Source organism: Pseudophryne corroboree, chromosome 4 (assembly GCF_028390025.1).
Source record: "Pseudophryne corroboree isolate aPseCor3 chromosome 4, aPseCor3.hap2, whole genome shotgun sequence".
NCBI lineage: Eukaryota > Metazoa > Chordata > Amphibia > Anura > Myobatrachidae > Pseudophryne > Pseudophryne corroboree.
The window spans coordinates 834,615,413-834,633,784 of record NC_086447.1 but is presented as its reverse complement, the minus strand read 5'-3'; the positions used below and the strand labels follow the sequence as shown (position 1 = coordinate 834,633,784).

Below are 18,372 nucleotides of genomic sequence, written 5' to 3'. Positions count from 1 at the left end.
TCAGGAGTCGTCCCTACACATAAATATTCTGGAACTGAGGGCCATTTACAATGCCCTAAGTCTGGCAAGGCCTCTGCTTCAAAACCAGCCGGTACTGATCCAATCAGACAACATCACGGCAGTCGCCCATGTAAACCGACAGGGCGGCACAAGAAGCAGGATGGCGATGGCAGAAGCCACAAGGATTCTCCGATGGGCGGAAAATCACGTCTTAGCACTGTCAGCAGTGTTCATTCCGGGAGTGGACAACTGGGAAGCAGACTTCCTCAGCAGACACGACCGACACCCGGGAGAGTGGGGACTTCATCCAGAAGTCTTCCAACTGTTGGTAAACCGTTGGGAAAGGCCACAGGTGGACATGATGGCGTCCCGCCTAAACAAAAAACTAGATATTGCGCCAGGTCAAGGGACCCTCAGGCAATAGCTGTGGACGCTCTAGTGACACCGTGGGTATACCAGTCGGTTTATGTATTCCCTCCTCTGCCTCTCATACCAAAGGTACTGAGAATAATAAGAAAACGAGGAGTAAGAACGATACTCGTGGTTCCGGATGGGCCAAGAAGAGCTTGGTACCCAGAACTTCAAGAAATAATATCAGAGGACCCATGGCCTCTACCGCTCAGACAGGATCTGCTACAGCAGGGGCCCTGTCTGTTCCAAGACTTACCGCGGCTGCGTTGGACGGCATGGCGGTTGAATTCCGGATCCTAAAGCAAAAGGGCATTCCGGAGGAAGTCATTCCTACGCTGATAAAAGCCAGGAAAGAAGTAACCGCAAACCATTATCACCGTATTTGGCGAAAATATGTTGCGTGGTGTGAGGCCAGGAAGGCCCCAACAGAGGAATTTCAGCTGGGTCGTTTTCTGCACTTCCTACAGTCAGGAGTGACTATGGGCCTAAAATTGGGTTCCATTAAGGTCCAGATTTCGGCTCTGTCGATTTTTTTCCAGAAAGAACTGGCTTCACTGCCTGGAGTTCAGACATTTGTAAAGGGAGTGCTACATATTCAGCCCCTTTTTTGTGCCTTCTGTGGCACCTTGGGATCTCAACGTGGTGTTGAGTTTCTTAAAATCGCATTGGTTTGAGCCACTTAAAACTGGGGATTTGAAATATCTCACGTGGAAAGTGGTCATGTTATTGGCCTTGGCTTCGGCTAGGCGTGTGTCAGAATTGGCGGCTTTGTCATGTAAAAGCCCTTATCTGATTTTCCATATGGATAGGGCAGAATTGAGGACTCGTCCCCAGTTTCTCCCTAAGGTGGTATCAGCTTTTCACTTGAACCAACCTATTGTAGTGCCTGCGGCTACTAGGGACTTGGAAGATTCCAAGTTACTGGACGTAGTCAGGGCCTTAAAAATGTATATTTCCAGGACGGCTGGAGTCAGGAAAACTGACTCGTTTTTTATCCTGTAGGCACCCAACAAAATAGGTGCTCCTGCTTCTAAGCAGACTATTGCTCGCTGGATTTGTAGCACAATTCAGCTGGAGCATTCTGCGGCTGGATTGCCGCATCCTAAATCAGTAACAGCCCATTCCACGAGGAAAGTGGGCTCATCTTGGGCGGCTGCCCGAGGGGTCTCGGCTTTACAACTTTGCCGAGCTGCAACTTGGTCAGAGGCAAACACGTTTGCTATATTCTACAAATTTGATACCCTGGCTGAGGAGGACCTTGAGTTCTCTCATTCGGTGCTGCAGAGTCATCCGCACTCTCCCGCCCGTTTGGGAGCTTTGGTATAATCCCCATGGTCCTTACGGAGTTCCCAGCATCCACTAGGACGTCAGAGAAAATAAGATTTTACTCACCGGTAAATCTATTTCTCGTAGTCCGTAGTGGATGCTGGGCGCCCATCCCAAGTGCGGATTGTCTGCAATACTTGTATATAGTTATTGCCTAACTAAAGGGTTATTGTTGAGCCATCTGTTGAGAGGCTCAGTTATATTTCATACTGTTAACTGGGTATAGTATCACGAGTTATACGGTGTGTTTGGTGTGGCTGGTATGAGTCATACCCGGGATTCAAAATCCTTCCTTATTGTGTCAGCTCTTCCGGGCACAGTATCCTAACTGAGGTCTGGAGGAGGGGCATAGAGCGAGGAGCCAGTGCACACCAGATAGTACCTAATCTTTCTTTTAGAGTGCCCAGTCTCCTGCGGAGCCCGTCTATTCCCCATGGTCCTTACGGAGTTCCCAGCATCCACTACGGACTACGAGAAATAGATTTACCGGTGAGTAAAATCTTATTATCTGCATATCAACAGAATAGCTGTAGCTCATTATTAAAGTACTGACAAATTTGATGTCCCACTTCTAAAAACGCCCTGCAATTTATATTGTTGGTTGCACTATTCAGAAAATTAGCCTGGCTGAATGCTATGAGATTTGGGTGTTCTATCCCGCTCTGCCTCATTATGCAGTACTATGCATCTGGTCCATTTGGACATCACAGAGACAGCAGTTCTCCTTTGGAGTGGAATACAGAATCAAAGATATTCTGCTTTGAATAACTCAAGTCCGCTACTATGAGTTAGTTTATCTCTTCTTTTATTGCGTTGTCTTATTGACAATGAGCGTACTGTACATGTGGTTATCTGTGCTGGCAGCTTTCAAAGGAATTGTAGCTACTGCAAGGAGCATGTCAACCTTGAGCGTCCTCTCCAATGGCATCATAGAGGAAGCATTGAAAGACGTCTGTGACTGATCTCTTTGCAAGAAAAATGTAAATGTCTTCTCCTTGCGAGAGTCACTTAGGGTCAGGAATATCCACAACCGGTTAATGCTAGGCTCTGCCTTCACAATATTTTTGCATGGGCATTTAGTAAATGACTTATCCAAACAAGAATAGGCAGGGAATGGAGTTTGATTTACTGTAGCTGTCACCACTAGCTGTATCACAAATAGATTCACAAATTCTTATGTCAAGGGAAATCCAGAGGTGACAGTAGTGCTAAAGGGCAAGGAGGTGTTAAGCAACATTTCTCATCTCGGCTGCTGCTGTCTTACTAGAAAAACAGAGTCTGACAGTGGGAAACTTAAGATAAGGGACCTGTGAGAAGCCACTTGGGAGCTGAGACTGATGTAGACCAGAGTTGTAATCAGGAAATTAAGAGAGAAGGAACCTTGTAGTAATAAAGTACCAAAATTATTTGTTTAGCGATTAGAAATAAAAATAGAATTTCCGCAGCCATGCATCATTCATTCATTAGAGTGGTGGTTTAGGCAGATCAGCCTTGCTTACCTTGGCACCTCTTCTAACTTGGATATGGAATATCATTTGACTTATTGCTCAGTCCATAAAGTTTTCATCAAGGAACCCTCCGTGGCTTAGTGCACCCATACTAACTTTCTATGGGTGTGGTATGTTAGATAGACTAGACTTAGGTCGACAGTGTCTAGGTTGACCACTATTGGTCGACAGTAAGTAGGTCGACATGGTTTCTATGTCGACAGGTACTAGGTCGATATGAGTTTAAAAAAAAATTGGTGCCGTTTTCTTCGTAGAGTGACCGGGAACCCCAATTAGTGCACCGTGTCCCCTCACATGACGAGCGAAGCAAGGTGCCTCGCTGTGCTCGGCACAGGTTACCGTTCCCAATTGTAGTCCACGTGGATTGTAAAGTATGAAAAAGTTAAAAAAATTTAACATTTTTTGAAAAACTCATGTCGATCTTTTGTCATGTTGACCTAGAGTCCCTGTCGACCTAGAAACCATGTCGAACTACTTACCGTCGACCTAGGTCTTGTCAACCTAGAGACCGGATCCCTCTTTCACTAGCTGCTCACTTGCACTTGTCTTAGTATTGTTGGGTGTCTTGGTGAGCAAATGGATTTAAAAAGAAATTAGCAGATTTTCAGATATTTGTTGTTTTTTGTTTTGCTTGGATTTTATAAAGTAACCTTATTTTTATTATTTGTTGTATAATTAGAACCAGGGGAAACGACTTTAATGAGATAATGAAGGCATACTTTGGGCGTCTGTGACCGAAAATTCCACCAGTAGACTGAATTGTTCAGCATTAAAGATTGGTTACAGCCACCTTGCGATGAACGGGAAACGCTGTTCAACTTAAGTTGGGTATACACTATAGAATTCTCAGCCCACAATGGCTGTAGCTGCCAGCTCGGCCTGAGAATTGTTTAGTGTGTTCGCAGCACCAGGGCCCAAAATGGTCAGCCTAAAGCCAGTAGGATCTGCGTTCTGCGCTAGCTAAGTTGAACCTGTTGGAAAGGCGTCGTTCTTACAGTGTAGAGTGTACGCATCTTCCAAAACATCACCTTTTGTGGGTGGTTTTATTTAAATCGGCTATGTCGTTCTTTCCCTCAGCTAGTCCGTATAGGAGTGAGTGTTTTATCAGTAGCGCAGGGGAAGGCAGCGAGCGACACGCCATCTGCCGTGGAATTTCACATCTGAACATGCCTTTAACAGCAACATGTACTTGTGGCAGGGCATACTGGGATGTGCAGTTCCTCAGAAGGTGGAGTGCCACATGTTGTGAACCCCACCCTTGCTGTTGCCAGGAGTGATAACAATGTGCCTTTTATATAGGCTTACTGTACTATCCCTTTAATCAGGGAAGCTACATGGATTACACAGGTTCTGTGGCCGATTAAAACTAGGTAAAATGCAAATTGGACATCAGTCAGCCACATAACCTGTGTAATTCAATAGTGTCCTGCTTTAAAGGGATAGTATGGTAATCCTACTTATACACCACCCAACGCACACACATTGTGTGAGTGCAGTCACCTGCATTCAAGTATTGCTGGCATGGCTTCACCAGGCACCTGTAGCATGCCCCTTGAATTCACCTGTAGCATGCCCCTTTACTTCACCTCTGCCCATTTTTATGGCCTGTGACAGTGTGCCTACTGCACCACCAATCCATGTGAAAGCATTCACGTGTTTACAAGTATTTTTGGCATAGCTTCACCAGACACGTGTAGCATCACCCTTGAAAGATGCATAAGTGTTTATTGTGGTTTGCAAACCGCCTCATTCGCATGTGGCAGAATGCATGTAGGCACCAGGGCTCCTTAAGCGGTACCCCCACCATGAAACAATACATTTTGTCCCTGTAATAAATGAATTACTTTTGCCTCTGTTATAAACCAAATAGTTTTATCTCCATATAAAAATAATAAATTAGTATTGGCTCCTTAATAAATAATCTTATTGCCCTGATAATTATTAAATAGATGTCTCCACAATAAATACTTGCCTTATATTTGCTGGGGGGGGGGGGGGGGGGTGTCTGTCTCCTCTTATGCCAGATAGCTGCAGTAGGGTGCAGTGCTGTCTGTACAGTCAGACCCACGTCTAAAACAATCTCATAAAACCACCAAAAACTTAAGTACATTTACCCATTAGTCCCCAATACAGTCCCAACCGCAGGGACATGTAACAATCTGGCTGTTCCTACACAGACAAGTGAGGGAAGACCTGAAAGTCCACGCTATTTATCCTCCCTAGAGGGGTGTCGTGGACACCCCAAGAGGGTAAATAGGTGTCTCTATCCCGGCAGTCGGGATCCCGGTATGCTGAGCGATTATTGAATGCATCCCGATTTATGTATGCAGTGTCCGATAAACCACATAGTCACAGGGTCACTTTGTCATTTCATAATCCAATTTGCTCACCTCATTCCCAACCTAGTGACAAATCAAAACCCTTGTTTAATAACCATAACCAAGACCAGAAAGCCCATAGTAGGACCGCTGTCACACCAGGTCTTGGTGTATCCCTATTGACCCATTATAACTGGAGTAAAATGAATAAGCCACCTCCCACCACAAGAGGGCAGTTTTACACCTTGAATTCTGATTCTTGCATATGTATATTTCAATATTTCCAGACCAATATAACACTAATGCACTCAACTCAGGTGTAAAGTCTTCCAACTCATGTTGTCTGATGGTTAATGTCTGCACCGTTGTCAATAATAAGCCAGCCTTTTGTTTTCGGTAAGCACACGTTGATGACCATAACTCTAACTCTGTCATACAGTATATCCAATCAAATATCTCACTTATTCTTTGTCCTTGCAAATAACAGTGGACACGCTAATGCTTTAATGTGACCCATATTGTTGCTCTTACTTGAAAAATAATCAGATCTCCATATTGTCTATGGTTGACAATTCTTTGACCATTAGGATCCACCACATGCCTCTCCATATATACCACATTAGCTCTTGCTTGTGGCTGCCGCTGTGCCTACTTCACTCAATCAGTCCACTAGTAGGCGATCTACGTTTCTCACAACCAGCAATGTTGCATCTGTGTATCAACTAGAATTAATTTTGTAAAGATAAAAGATAATGTGCACATACTACTTTCTAGCACTTTACCCATCTTACCGATCTATCCTCGTATATTCTGTGAACCTGCAATCTGCCTTCTACCTACAGGGGGCATGACTCCTTCAAGATTCCAGTGTTCTGGTGATCTAACTCTTCTCCTATGTGGTTTAATCAAGCTGGTTCCACATTCCCGATCAGAGACTGCCACTTCCATTCCCTTTATCTTTTTACTGATCCCAGTATTTACCTGTGGTTTAGATCAATGTGGACAGTCTTCCACCTCATGCTTTGGTTCAACATCTGGGGCCTCTGACACATTACTTAAAGCAGGCACTTCACCTGGTGTGTTAGACATCCAGCCACTTGGGAGAGGCTTGTTTGTTCTAATATAGCAATATTGGCTAATGGGGATTCAAATAGTACTGGGAACTCTCCCCTACCACCAGTACTGCCGCCCATTACTTAGCTTTTTCCAACACTCCATTGTGGTGGCTGAGCTTGCTCCTGCTGATATACCATAGCTAATGTCTCTGGAGAACAGTCACGCAATCATCCACTCTGGGCCATTTGGCTCCAAGCTGTCTCATACCACTTCCATAGACTCCTTCCAGGTTTAACAGTACATGATATGTTGCTTCCGCATATTGATCTGGAAAATGAGCCAGTTCAGTGTCCATGCCATGGTCATGACCTCCAATCTTTTCCCGTAATCATAAGTCAAACATTTTAGTTTTCATGCAGCTTGTTATAAAACCTGCTAGTACCCACATGTTTTATAAATCATGGTAATAAAACATTTATAGTGCTAAAAATTTAATAAGTGTAATTAAATCTCATTAAAAAAAATGCAAACATTCCCTGCAAACGCATCTCTTCAGGCATCTTACCAAATTCCAGAACCAGCCACATAAACTTCCCAATTACCACCCATTTATGCAGTCCATACATAACTTTGCATACTGTATGTTCTCTTTCTGCACTTGCAAAACCCGCTGACCGCAGGCCAACGCTGCTGTGACTGGATGTTAGACATACTTGCCTACTCTCTTCCGGAAGTTGTGGGAGACTTGAGCGATTTTTCTGGTAGTTCCCTGCACCTCTAGAATAGAGGGTGCTCCTCTCGCATTCTGCCCTCTTCATAGTGAAGCTGGCAGAATGAGGAGACCATTGATGGAATCGCGGCTCTGAGTAGAGGGGGTTGGGGCTAAATGGTGCAAATTCCCTATTAAGCACAGCTACTTCAGCAAGGACCCATCAAACGCTGCATCAGACAAGACTTAATGATGTCACAGTCCGGCCCCGCTCCCCCGAAGTGCCCAAATGCTTCTCCTTTCCAGACTTCACCCGGAGAGGAGTTTTTAAAAGTAGGTTAGTATGATCTTTACAGCCCACCAAGAACCTCTGCAAATATGCAACATGTACTGTAGCACTTGTTCTTATGTATGAAATGCCTATTTCTGCAGCGGGGTACATTGGTTTCCACAGGGAAACATCGGGGTGTAGAGATGGATCTTGATCCAGGCACCAACAGGCTAAAGCTTTAGACTGTCCCAGGATGCATTAGGGCCTCCTCTATAATCCCGCCTCCAGGCACTGTGAGCTCAGTTGTCGAGTTGGTGCCCTGCAGAGCAGGTCACTTAACAGGGGGGCTCCACTGGGCAGCCCTGAAAAAGTTTTTAGAAGACTTCAAGAGCTGCAGCACTTACATGTCAGGGTGACATTCTGTGCTGCGGCTCCGTCACCTCCCCAGCGGTGTCGCATACTCCCGCTGGCTCTGTTCCCGATTACTTGCGGCGGAGACGCCCTGGCTTAGACACATGGTCGCAGACGCTCTTCTGGTTCGCGTGGCTGCTACAGAAGGAAGGAGGTAAGAGGGTCCCCCAGGTGGGACCCACCATTAAATCGTGTTCCGATTGCAGTCTAAGGAGACTGACTGCAACCCTGGCGTGGACACTGTAACGGAGCAGGGACCCCACTATATCCACCAGGGCATAGGAGTACAGGTCGGGTGTACTAATGCCCACTTTATTAAGACTCCGTAGTACCAGGTGGTGAGGACCAGCATAGGGGAGAAGGCGCTTGACCTGTAGCCCCTCCCCCAGCTCCGGGCATCCTCTACAGCTGGTGTTCCCGCCCTGGAGCTGCCTCACACTCTCCCTCACTCCTTGACTGAGACGCTGGGCACCATCTTCTAATAGCAGCTGCGACTGGTCTCCGGGACTGCAGGGCAAGGTCTCCTCTGTAAATCCGCCTGTGTATCAATGCCGTGATTTTACACACACTTAAGTATTCTACATGTTGATATTAAGACAGTGTTAGTTAAGAACAAGTGTACCTGTGCCAGAAAATATTGTACGAGTGTTCTGATATATACATCTGGTCTCAGACCGTGCATTGGAAGTGGGTAGTACCCTGGTCCGTGATTGGACCACAGAATCACATGACTTGCAACTTGATTAGAATTAACAGGTGTATGTAATTGTTTGTATTTGATTCTGTGTATATAAAGGTGGTGTTTGGTGATGGTTAGTTATACTGCTGGCTTTCCCTGACGAAGGTGCTGCTGCACCGAAACAGCTGTTGGAGTTGCCAATATGCGGAGTTGCCAATATGCATTGAACTGCTAAGTATTCGCTTTGTATTATTATTTACACGGTACACTTTAAAATGAAAACTCAGTAAATTATCTATTGCTGCATAAGGTGTGCAGTTTTATTGTCTGACCAAAATAATTATCTGCATTGTCACGGTGACTGTGTGTGCCTGTATCTGCTGTGTGGATTTCACTTTCAGTGTATCCCAGCTTTAGCTATCACTGTATTCTGTACCCTACGGGACTAGGTGCGTCTGGATCCATATATAGTGCGTCATAGTATTTACCGTTACGTGTATTCTAATGTGTACTCAGTCACATACTGCCGGATTTATTCGCTGGTGTTGTTTACGGTGTACGCAGTCGCATTGTAACGGACTTAGTCGCTGGTGTTGTGTACTGTGTGCGCTGTCACATACTAGGGGATTTATTCGCAAGTATTGTACTCTGTCTGGCTGTATCGTACTCATACACTCTGCAGTTACATTCACTGAAAATGTCTAACTCAAAAGGGCGGGCAATCCGCGGACGCTCCTGTATCATGCAGAGCATGCGCCAAGGATTTGCCCGAGGGGAAAGCTTTGTATGACGGCTTGTGTACTATGTGCCATACATCTCCCAGTCAGTCCGCAGCTCCTGTAACCAATCAGGATCCACCTTGGGTGGCGTTCTCATCTATGTTAAATACGCTTGTGACCCACCTTACGACCCCTATGGGACTTCCTGTGCCATTGCAGCCACATATTGTCCCTATGGTAAATCTGCCTTGGGCTGATAATTTATCTACCCAGTTGCAGCAATTGAATCAATCCTTGGTTAGACATAAAACTGCCCCAAGTCACACTCGTGTCACAGGGTCATCTAAGCGGGCTACTTCCTCCTCACAATCCACTAATCTCTCAGAAGAGTCTTCTGATGAGGATGGGGAGTATACTGCCCCGTCAGACACTGACACAGCAGCTTCTGACGAGGAATCTACTACTCAGGTTGATGTCCATGGCTTAGTGGTTGCTATTAAACAGATCCTACAAATCACTGATGATGACGAGGATTCCACTACGGTGTCTAAGAAACCTGATAAGTTTAAACGTCAGAAGGTAACTAAAATCTTATTACCACATTCTGACCATTTAGTAGATATACGTAAAGAACCCTGGTCTTCTCCAGGAAAGAAATTCTCCCTGTCTAAAAGGATGGTAGCTCGCTATCCTCTCCCTTCAGAGTTATGTAACAAGTGGGAAAATTCACAGCCGGTAAATTCCCATGTCACCCGTCTCGTGGTGTCATCTACTCTGCCTGTCAGCACTGTCACCTCACTGATGGAACCGACAGATAAGCGTGTGGAGGGTTTGCCTGAAGTCTATTTACTCCCTTACAGGTGCTGCACATAGACCCACTATAGCAGCCTCCTTGGCTGCAAAAGGAATTGAAGCATGGATTCAGGCATTAAAGGAAAAGCTGCCTCGGGATATCTCTGAAACTGGCAGACAATACCTGTCTCATATTACCACCGCCGCCTATTACATTCAGGAGGCGTCCTCTGAGGCAGGTGTGTTGGCGGCCAAATCATCGACTACATCCATCCTGGCTCGCCATATTCTGTGGTTGAGGTCATGGAAGGTGAACCTGGACTGCAAAAAGACCTGGGAGGTACTCCCTTTTAAGGGGGACATTCTATTTGGGGAAGATCTCAATAAAATTGTGACTGACTTAGCGGCTGCTAAGACTGCATTTCTCCCAAATACTAATCCTTATGCACAAAACTCAAAAGGTACCACTTTTCGCTCCTTTCGAACTTAAGGGAAAGCAAAAGGTCAGGCATACCCGAGACAATCTCGTGCTCCCAAAACCACTAAGCCAGAGGCAAAACAATCCTGGGCAGCCCGTCAGCCTGCTTCTAAACACAACAAACTTGCTGCATGACGAGGCGGGCCTCCCCCTGGACGACCCCAGGGTGGGAGGCCGACTTCTGCGATTCACCCAGGTCTGGTTGAAGACCACTTCAGACGCATGGGTGCGAGAAGTTGTCTCTCATGGGTACACAGTCTCTTTCAAGAGACGTCCCCCTCACCAGTTCTGCACAACGGTTATCCCTTCTGATTCGTTGAAGGTGCAAGCTCTCCAACTGGTTGTGCGTTCTCTCCTGGATACAGAAGAGGTGGTGCCGGTACCTCTGTCCCAGAGAGGCAGAGGATACTACTCGACCCTGTTTCTAGTCCCGAAACCAAATGGGTCTTTCCGGCCTATACTCAACCTCAAATCACTGAACAAGTTTGTTCCGTATGGAAACACTGCGCTCAGTTGTAATGGCCATGGAACCCGGAGACTATATGGTATCCCTGGATATACAAAATGCTTACCTGCATATACCTATTGCCATATCGCTTCAGCAATATCTGTGGTTTGCTATTGGCAATCTTCACTATCAATTCCAGGCTCTGCCGTTTGGACGGGCCACAGCCCCTCGGATCTTCACCAAGGTTATGGCCGTGATGATGGCTCATATCCGTTGCCAGGGAGTCAGGATCCTGCCGTCTCTGGACGACTTGCTGATTCTGGCAAACTCCCACGATGTCCTACTCAGTCATCTACAACTGACGGTAAACTTCCTACAAGCCCACGGGTGGCTCATCAACTGGAAGAAGTCCTCGCTGGTTCCTGCTTGGAGCATGGTGCACCTGGGGGCACTGTGGACACACACAGTCAATGGCTGTTTCTGTCTCCAGAGAAGGTCCTGAAACTTCAGGACAGGATCAGATACTTCCTCTCTCGCTCAAGAGTGTCGATACACTCGGCGATGCAAGTACTAGGCCTCATGGTGTCGGCGTTCGACATGGTAGAGTACGCTCAATTTCATTCCCGCCCTCTGCAGAGGTTAATCCTTTCCAAGTGGGACGGCATACTTCATTGTATCAGGTCTCACATGATCTCCTTGACTCCGGAGGTTCGTCTGTCGCACAACTGGTGGCTACAGGACCAGCAGTTGAGCAGGGGCCGTCCCTTCTGGATACCCAACTGGGTCCTACTGACTACGGACGCCAGTCTGAGGGGTTGGGGCGCGGTTTTGGAGCAACACTCTTTCCATGGTCGGTGGACCATGGAGGAATCACTCCTCCCGATAAACATTCTGGAATTGCGGGCAGTGTTCAATGCTTTGTCTCTCACCCTGCCTCTGATACAGAACAGGCCTGTTCAAGTACAGTCAGACAACGCACCACGGTGGCATACATAAACCATCAAGGCGGCACTAGAAGCCGCATGGCAATGATGGAAGTGTCAAAAATTCTTTGTTGGGCGGAATGCCATCTGCCAGCAATATCGACAGTGTTCATTCCGGGAGTCCTCAACTGGAAAGCGGATTTCCTCAGTCGTCAGGAGTCTTCATCACAAACTCTTTCAACTCCTAGTAGACAAATGGGGCCTACCAGATGTAGACCTGATGGCGTCTCGACACAATCACAAAGTTCCGGTCTTCAGATCAAGAACCAGGGATCCGCAAACAGCATTCGTGGATGCACTGGCAATTCCATGGAACTTTCGGCTGCCATACGTGTTCCCTCCAGTGTCACTCTTGCCCAGGGTACTGCGGAAGTTCAAACAAGAATGAGGAATACTACTTCTAGTCGCTGCAGCGTGGCCAAGACGGCATTGGTTCTCAGACCTGCAGGGTCTATCGATAGAGCGTCCTCTTCTACTTCCTCAACCCCCAGACATCCTCATTCAGGGCCCTTGTGTCTACCCGGACCTGGCCAGACTGGCTTTGATGGCGTGGCTCTTGAAGCTTCACTCCTACGGGCCAAAGGATTTTCTGAGGCGGTTGTCCAAACTATGCTGAAGGCCCGCAAACTGGCATCTGCGCGGATTTATTACAGGGTCTGGAACTCTTACTTCACCTGGTGTGCTGCTAAGAATTACGATGCTTACAAATTTAATACTTCTAGACTTCTGACTTGTCTACAACAAGGCCTGGATTTAGGCCTTCGTCTGGCCTCCCTCAAGGTTCATATCTCTGTCTTGCCGGTGTGGTTTCAGAGAAAACTTGCGTCTATTTCTGACGTTCATACTTTCACTCAGGGTGTTATACGGGTTCAGCCTCCCTATGTCCCTCCTGTGGCTCCATGGGATGTGTCTGTTGTCTTGAATGCTCTGCAAGAGTCTCCATTTGAGCCTCTTGAGTCAGTGGACCTTAAAAGGCTCACAGTGAAGGTCCTGTTCCTATTGGCTATTGCCTCTGCTAGGAGCGTGTCAGACCTAGGCACTCTGTCCTGTCTTCCACCCTTTCTGATATTTCACCGTGACCAGGCAGTTCTTAGAACTCGTCCTGGTTATTTGCCTAAGGTGGTGTTATTTTTCACCTTAACCAAGAGATTGTGGTTCCGGCCTTTATCTCTTCTGATTTGTCCTCCAAAGAGCGGTCTTTGGATGTGGTAAGGGCTCTCCGTATTTATGTGGAGAGGACTGCCTCTATCAGGAGGTCAGACACCCTTTTTGTACTTTTTGGTTTAAACAAACGTGGCTGGCCTGCGAATAAGCAAACCTTGGCCAGATGGATTAGAATGATGATTGCACAAGCCTATGCGCAGACTGGACTCCCATCTCCTGCTGCTATCAAAGCCCATTCTACTCGGTCTGTTAGACCTTCATGGCGGCCCACCGAGGAGCGTCCGCTAAACAATTGTGCAGGGCGGCTACATGATCATCAGTGAACACGTTCATTAGGTTCTATGCCTTCGATACTTCCGCCTCCCAGGTTGCTTCCTTTGGACGCCGGGTTCTCATACCCGCTACAGCACGTCCCCTCCCATGAGGAACTGCTTTAGGATATCCCCGATGTTACATTGGTTCCACAGGGCGCCCTAGCCTCTATGGGTTTGTATGGCATAAGCCGCTAGTCCCTTCTCCTGTCGTGAGAATGTGGTTCTATGTGACTAACATCTGCCTTCTCTTTTACCTGCTCCTGCATTGTACAGGTTAACGAAACTGAGGTCACAGTGCCTGGAGGCAGGGTTATAGAGGAGACCCCAATGCATCCTGGGACAGTCTAAAGCTTTAGTTGTTGGTGCCTGGATCAAGATCCATCTCTACACCCCGATGTTTCCCTGTGGAACCAATGTACCTCGCAAAAAGAGATTTAACCATGGTAAGTCTACTGTAAATCTCCTTTTCCCTAGACTAGGTTTTCCCACAGGACCCACTAACCTCTCTGTCTCTCTGCTATTACATAGTCTCATTTTATGACTGTTTTGTTCCCAATTATAAAGTGCAACATAGTATGTTGGTGCAATATAAACAATTGTTAACAAATAAACAAAACTCCTGACTTTTATGCGAATACACAATATCAACGCGTCATTCGACCTCTCGCATGCAGATCGTGCATGTTTTGGGTGTGATTATGATACGATGCGCTGCCCCTCGGGTCGCACGTCTCATCAACTGATCATATGTGCTGCACATATGATCAGTCTATCCGGGTAGGTGTCCATTGCTGGTCGAATGATAGATCGTACAGTGCAAAATTTATGGTACGCCGGGGAACTGCTCGCATCTAATGCAAGTTGCCCTAGTATGGCCAGCATTACATTAATTTGGCTATTGCGAGCACTTTTTATTAGAATTTTAGTGGAGGTGGTGTGTTCATGTTGCCTACCTTTTTTTTAAAAGGATAAAATTATATACAGGTTGAGTATCCCATATCCAAATATTCCGAAATGCGGAATATTCCGAAATACAGACTTTTTTGAGTGAGAGTGAGATAGTGAAAACTTTGTTTTCTGATGGCTCAATGTACACAAACTTTGTTTAATACACAAAGTTATTAAAAATATTGGCTAAAATGACCTTCAGGCTGTGTGTATAAGGTGTATATGTAACATAAATGTATTCTGTGCTTATATTTAGGTCCCATCACCATGATATCTCATTATGGTATGCAATTATTCCAAAATACGGAAAAATCCCATATCCAAATTACCTCTGGTCCCAAGCATTTTGGATAAGGGAGACTCGACCTGTATTTTTGTTCCTTTCTTATAAGTAATTATGATTTGTGTGGCCTGAATGCATGTGAATCAAGCAATATAAGTAGGCTAAATGTATCCTATTGATTTGATTTTGATACAAGAAACAAGTAATGACGTTTCCGTTTGATAAGCAAATTTGCTGTTTTTAGTAGCTTGCCTGGCTAGTGGATTATCAGTCCACTACAGAGAAAGATAGGGGAATGGTACAAGCCTTCCCAATAAATGACTCATTTGTATGATCTGTCTGCTTTATATAATTTGATATGTTTCATTTATGTATACAGAAATGGATGCAGGAAGTCATTTTATATACTAGTTAGTAACTTGTAGGTATTAGCTCCCCCAACAGGAGATTTGCCACAAAGTTTGGTAAATGAATATTAGCATACTGCAATTATATGCTTGTATTCTGTATAGGTTTGAACTGCATGCTAATTAATTGTTCTCTGTAACCCTAGCTTGTGGTTTATGAGGCACTTGGGAAATGCGAAACTTTGCTTGAGAGCTGAGCTTAAAATAGATCCCCATTCAGCTGCAGTATTAGTAAGCCCTCATTGGGTCTATCAGCTGTGACTGTGATATTCTCTACATGTCCTGTGTGTGATGATAATATAATAATGACATTAGGGGCTTGTTCACACCCACTGTTAATACAGTTTTCCGCCAAATTATTGTTTATACAAGACAAATGTTTTGGTATGTACTTACCCACCCAATGTTTGTGCATGTATTAGTATGCAATCATTTCATCTGAAAATTTTACATAGTAGTATTTTTTATTTTGTTGTAGTCATTGTGCTCGATTCGATTCAGCATGACATGAAACCACAGAGACATGAGTAGGTCAGCGCATGGGAACAAGTAATTTTCAAATCCACATTTAATTTAAAAAGGTATACAATATACATACACCGGCCAGTATTAACATACAAACAACATATATATCTGTTCAAGTATTGCCAAACAATGTAAAACTTTTTTTCTCTGACGTCCTAGTGGGCTGGGAACTCCGTAAAGACCATGGGGGATAGACGGGCTCCGCAGGAGACTGGGCACACTATAAGAAAGATTTGGTACTACCTGGTGTGCACTGGCTCCTCCCTCTATGCCCCTCCTCCAGACCTCAGTTCGATTTCTGTGCCCGGCCGAGCTGGATGCACACTAGGGGCTCTCCTGAGCTCCTAGAAAGAAAGTATATGTTAGGTTTTTTATTTTACAGTGAGACCTGCTGGCAACAGGCTCACTGCAACGAGGGACTAAGGGGAGAAGAAGCGAACCTACCTGCTTGCAGCTAGCTTGGGCTTCTTAGGCTACTGGACACCATTAGCTCCAGAGGGATCGACCGCAGGACCCGTCCTTGGTGTTCGTTCCCGGAGCCGCGCCGCCGTCCCCCTTACAGAGCCAGAAGCAAGAAGATGGTCCGGAAAATCGGCGGCAGAAGACTTCAGTCTTCACCAAGGTAGCGCACAGCACTGCAGCTGTGCGCCATTGCGCCTCATACACACTTCACACTCCGGTCACTGAGGGTGCAGGGCGCTGGGGGGGGGGCGCCCTGAGCAGCAATAAAATCACCTTGGCTGGCAAAATAACCACAATATATAGCCCCAGAGGCTATATATGTGGTAATTACCCCTGCCAGAATACAGAAAAAAGCGGGAGAAAAGTCCGCCGAAAAAGGGGCGGAGCCATCTCCCTCAGCACACTGGCGCCATTTCTCCCTCACAGTTCCGCTGGAAGGAAGCTCCCTGACTCTCCCCTGCAGTCTACACTACAGAAAAGGGTAAAAAAGAGAGGGGGGGGCACATATTTGAGGCGCAGTAAATATTATAGCAGCTATAGGGGACATAATTCAGTTAGTCCCTGCATTATATAGCGCTCTGGTGTGTGCTGGCATACTCTCTCTCTGTCTCCCCAAAGGGCTTTTGTGGGGTCCTGTCTCCTTTAAGAGCATTCCCTGTGTGTGTGTGCGGTGTGTCGGTACGGCTGTGTCGACATGTTTGATGAGGAGACTTATGTGGAGGCGGAGCAGATGCCTATAAATGTGATGTCACCCCCTGCGGGGCAGACACCTGAGTGGATGGACTTATGGAAGGAATTACGTGCAGGTGTCGACTCCTTACATAAAAAATTTGACGACATGCCAAATGCGGGACAGCCGGCTTCTCAGCTCGTGCCTGCCCAGGAAATTCAAAGGCCATCAGGGGCTCTGAAACGCCCACTACCTCAGATGGCTGACACAGATGTCGACACGGATACTGATACCAGTGTCGACGACGATGAGTCAAATTTAATGTCCACTAGGGCCATTCGTTGCATGATTGAGGCAATGAAAGAGGTTTTACACATTTCTGATATAAACCCAGGTACCTCAAAAAAGGGTATTATGTTTGGGGAGAAAAAACTACCAATAGTTTTTCCCCCATCTGAAGAATTAAATGAAGTGTGTGAAGAAGCGTGGGCTTTCCCTGATAAAAAATTGGTGATTTCAAAAAAATTACTAATGGCGTTCCCTTTCTCGCCAGAGGATAGGTCACGTTGGGAAACTCCCCCTAGGGTGGATAAAGCGCTCACACGTTTGTCTAAAAAGGTGGCACTACCGTCTCCGGATACGGCCGCCCTAAAGGAACCTGCTGATAGAAAGCAGGAGGCTATCCTAAAGTCTGTATATACACACACTGGTGTTATACTGAGACCAGCTATTGCTTCAGCGTGGATGTGCAGTGCTGCTGCTGCTTGGTCAGATTCCCTGTCAGAAAATATTGACACCCTGGACAGGGACACTATATTGCTAACCATAGAGCATATAAAATACTCAGTCTTGTACATGAGAGATGCACAGAGGGAGATCTGCCGGCTGGCATCTAGAATAAGTGTATTGTCCATTTCTGCTAGGAGAGGCTTATGGACTCGGCAGTGGACAGGGGATGCAGATTCTAAAAGGCACATGGAAGTTTTGCCTTATAAGGGTGAGGAGTTATTCGGGGATGGTCTCTCAGACCTTGTTTCCACAGCAACAGCTGGGAAGTCAGCATTTTTGCCCCATGTCCCCTCACAGCCTAAGAAAGCGCCGTATTATCAGGTACAGTCCTTTCGACCCCAGAAAAACAGGCGGGGAAAAGGCGGGTCCTTTCTGTCTAGAGGCAGAGGAAGGGGAAAAAAGCTGCACCACGCAGCAGGTTCCCAGGAACAAAAGTCCTCCCCCGCTTCTTCCAAATCCGCCGCATGACGGTGGGGCTCCACAGGCGGAGCCAGGTACGGTGGGGGGCCGCCTCAAAAATTTCAGCGATCAGTGGGTTCGCTCATGGGTGGATCCCTGGATCCTTCAAGTAGTATCTCAGGGGTACAAGCTGGAATTCGAGGCGCCTCCCCCCCGCCGTTTCCTCAAATCGGCCTTACCGACAACTCCCTCGGGCAGGGAGGCTGTACTAGAGGCAATTCACAAGCTGTATTCCCAGCAGG

The 18,372-nt window shown here is 46.4% G+C and overlaps 1 protein-coding gene across 3 annotated transcripts in view; it reads left to right on the top strand.

The window, feature by feature from the left end:
• Positions 1 to 18,372, top strand: part of SLX4IP (SLX4 interacting protein) — a 481,037-nt gene that overhangs the window by 211,356 nt on the left and 251,309 nt on the right. For 2 of the 3 annotated variants that reach the window (XM_063918550.1, XM_063918548.1), the window contains exon 3: positions 13,861 to 14,030. The exons of the other annotated variant lie outside the window; for it this stretch is intronic. In XM_063918550.1, the coding sequence (XP_063774620.1) occupies positions 14,001 to 14,030 (30 nt within the window). In that variant the 5' untranslated portion in view covers positions 13,861 to 14,000. The remainder of the gene's footprint in view (positions 1 to 13,860; positions 14,031 to 18,372) is intronic. 3 annotated transcript variants of the gene reach the window in all.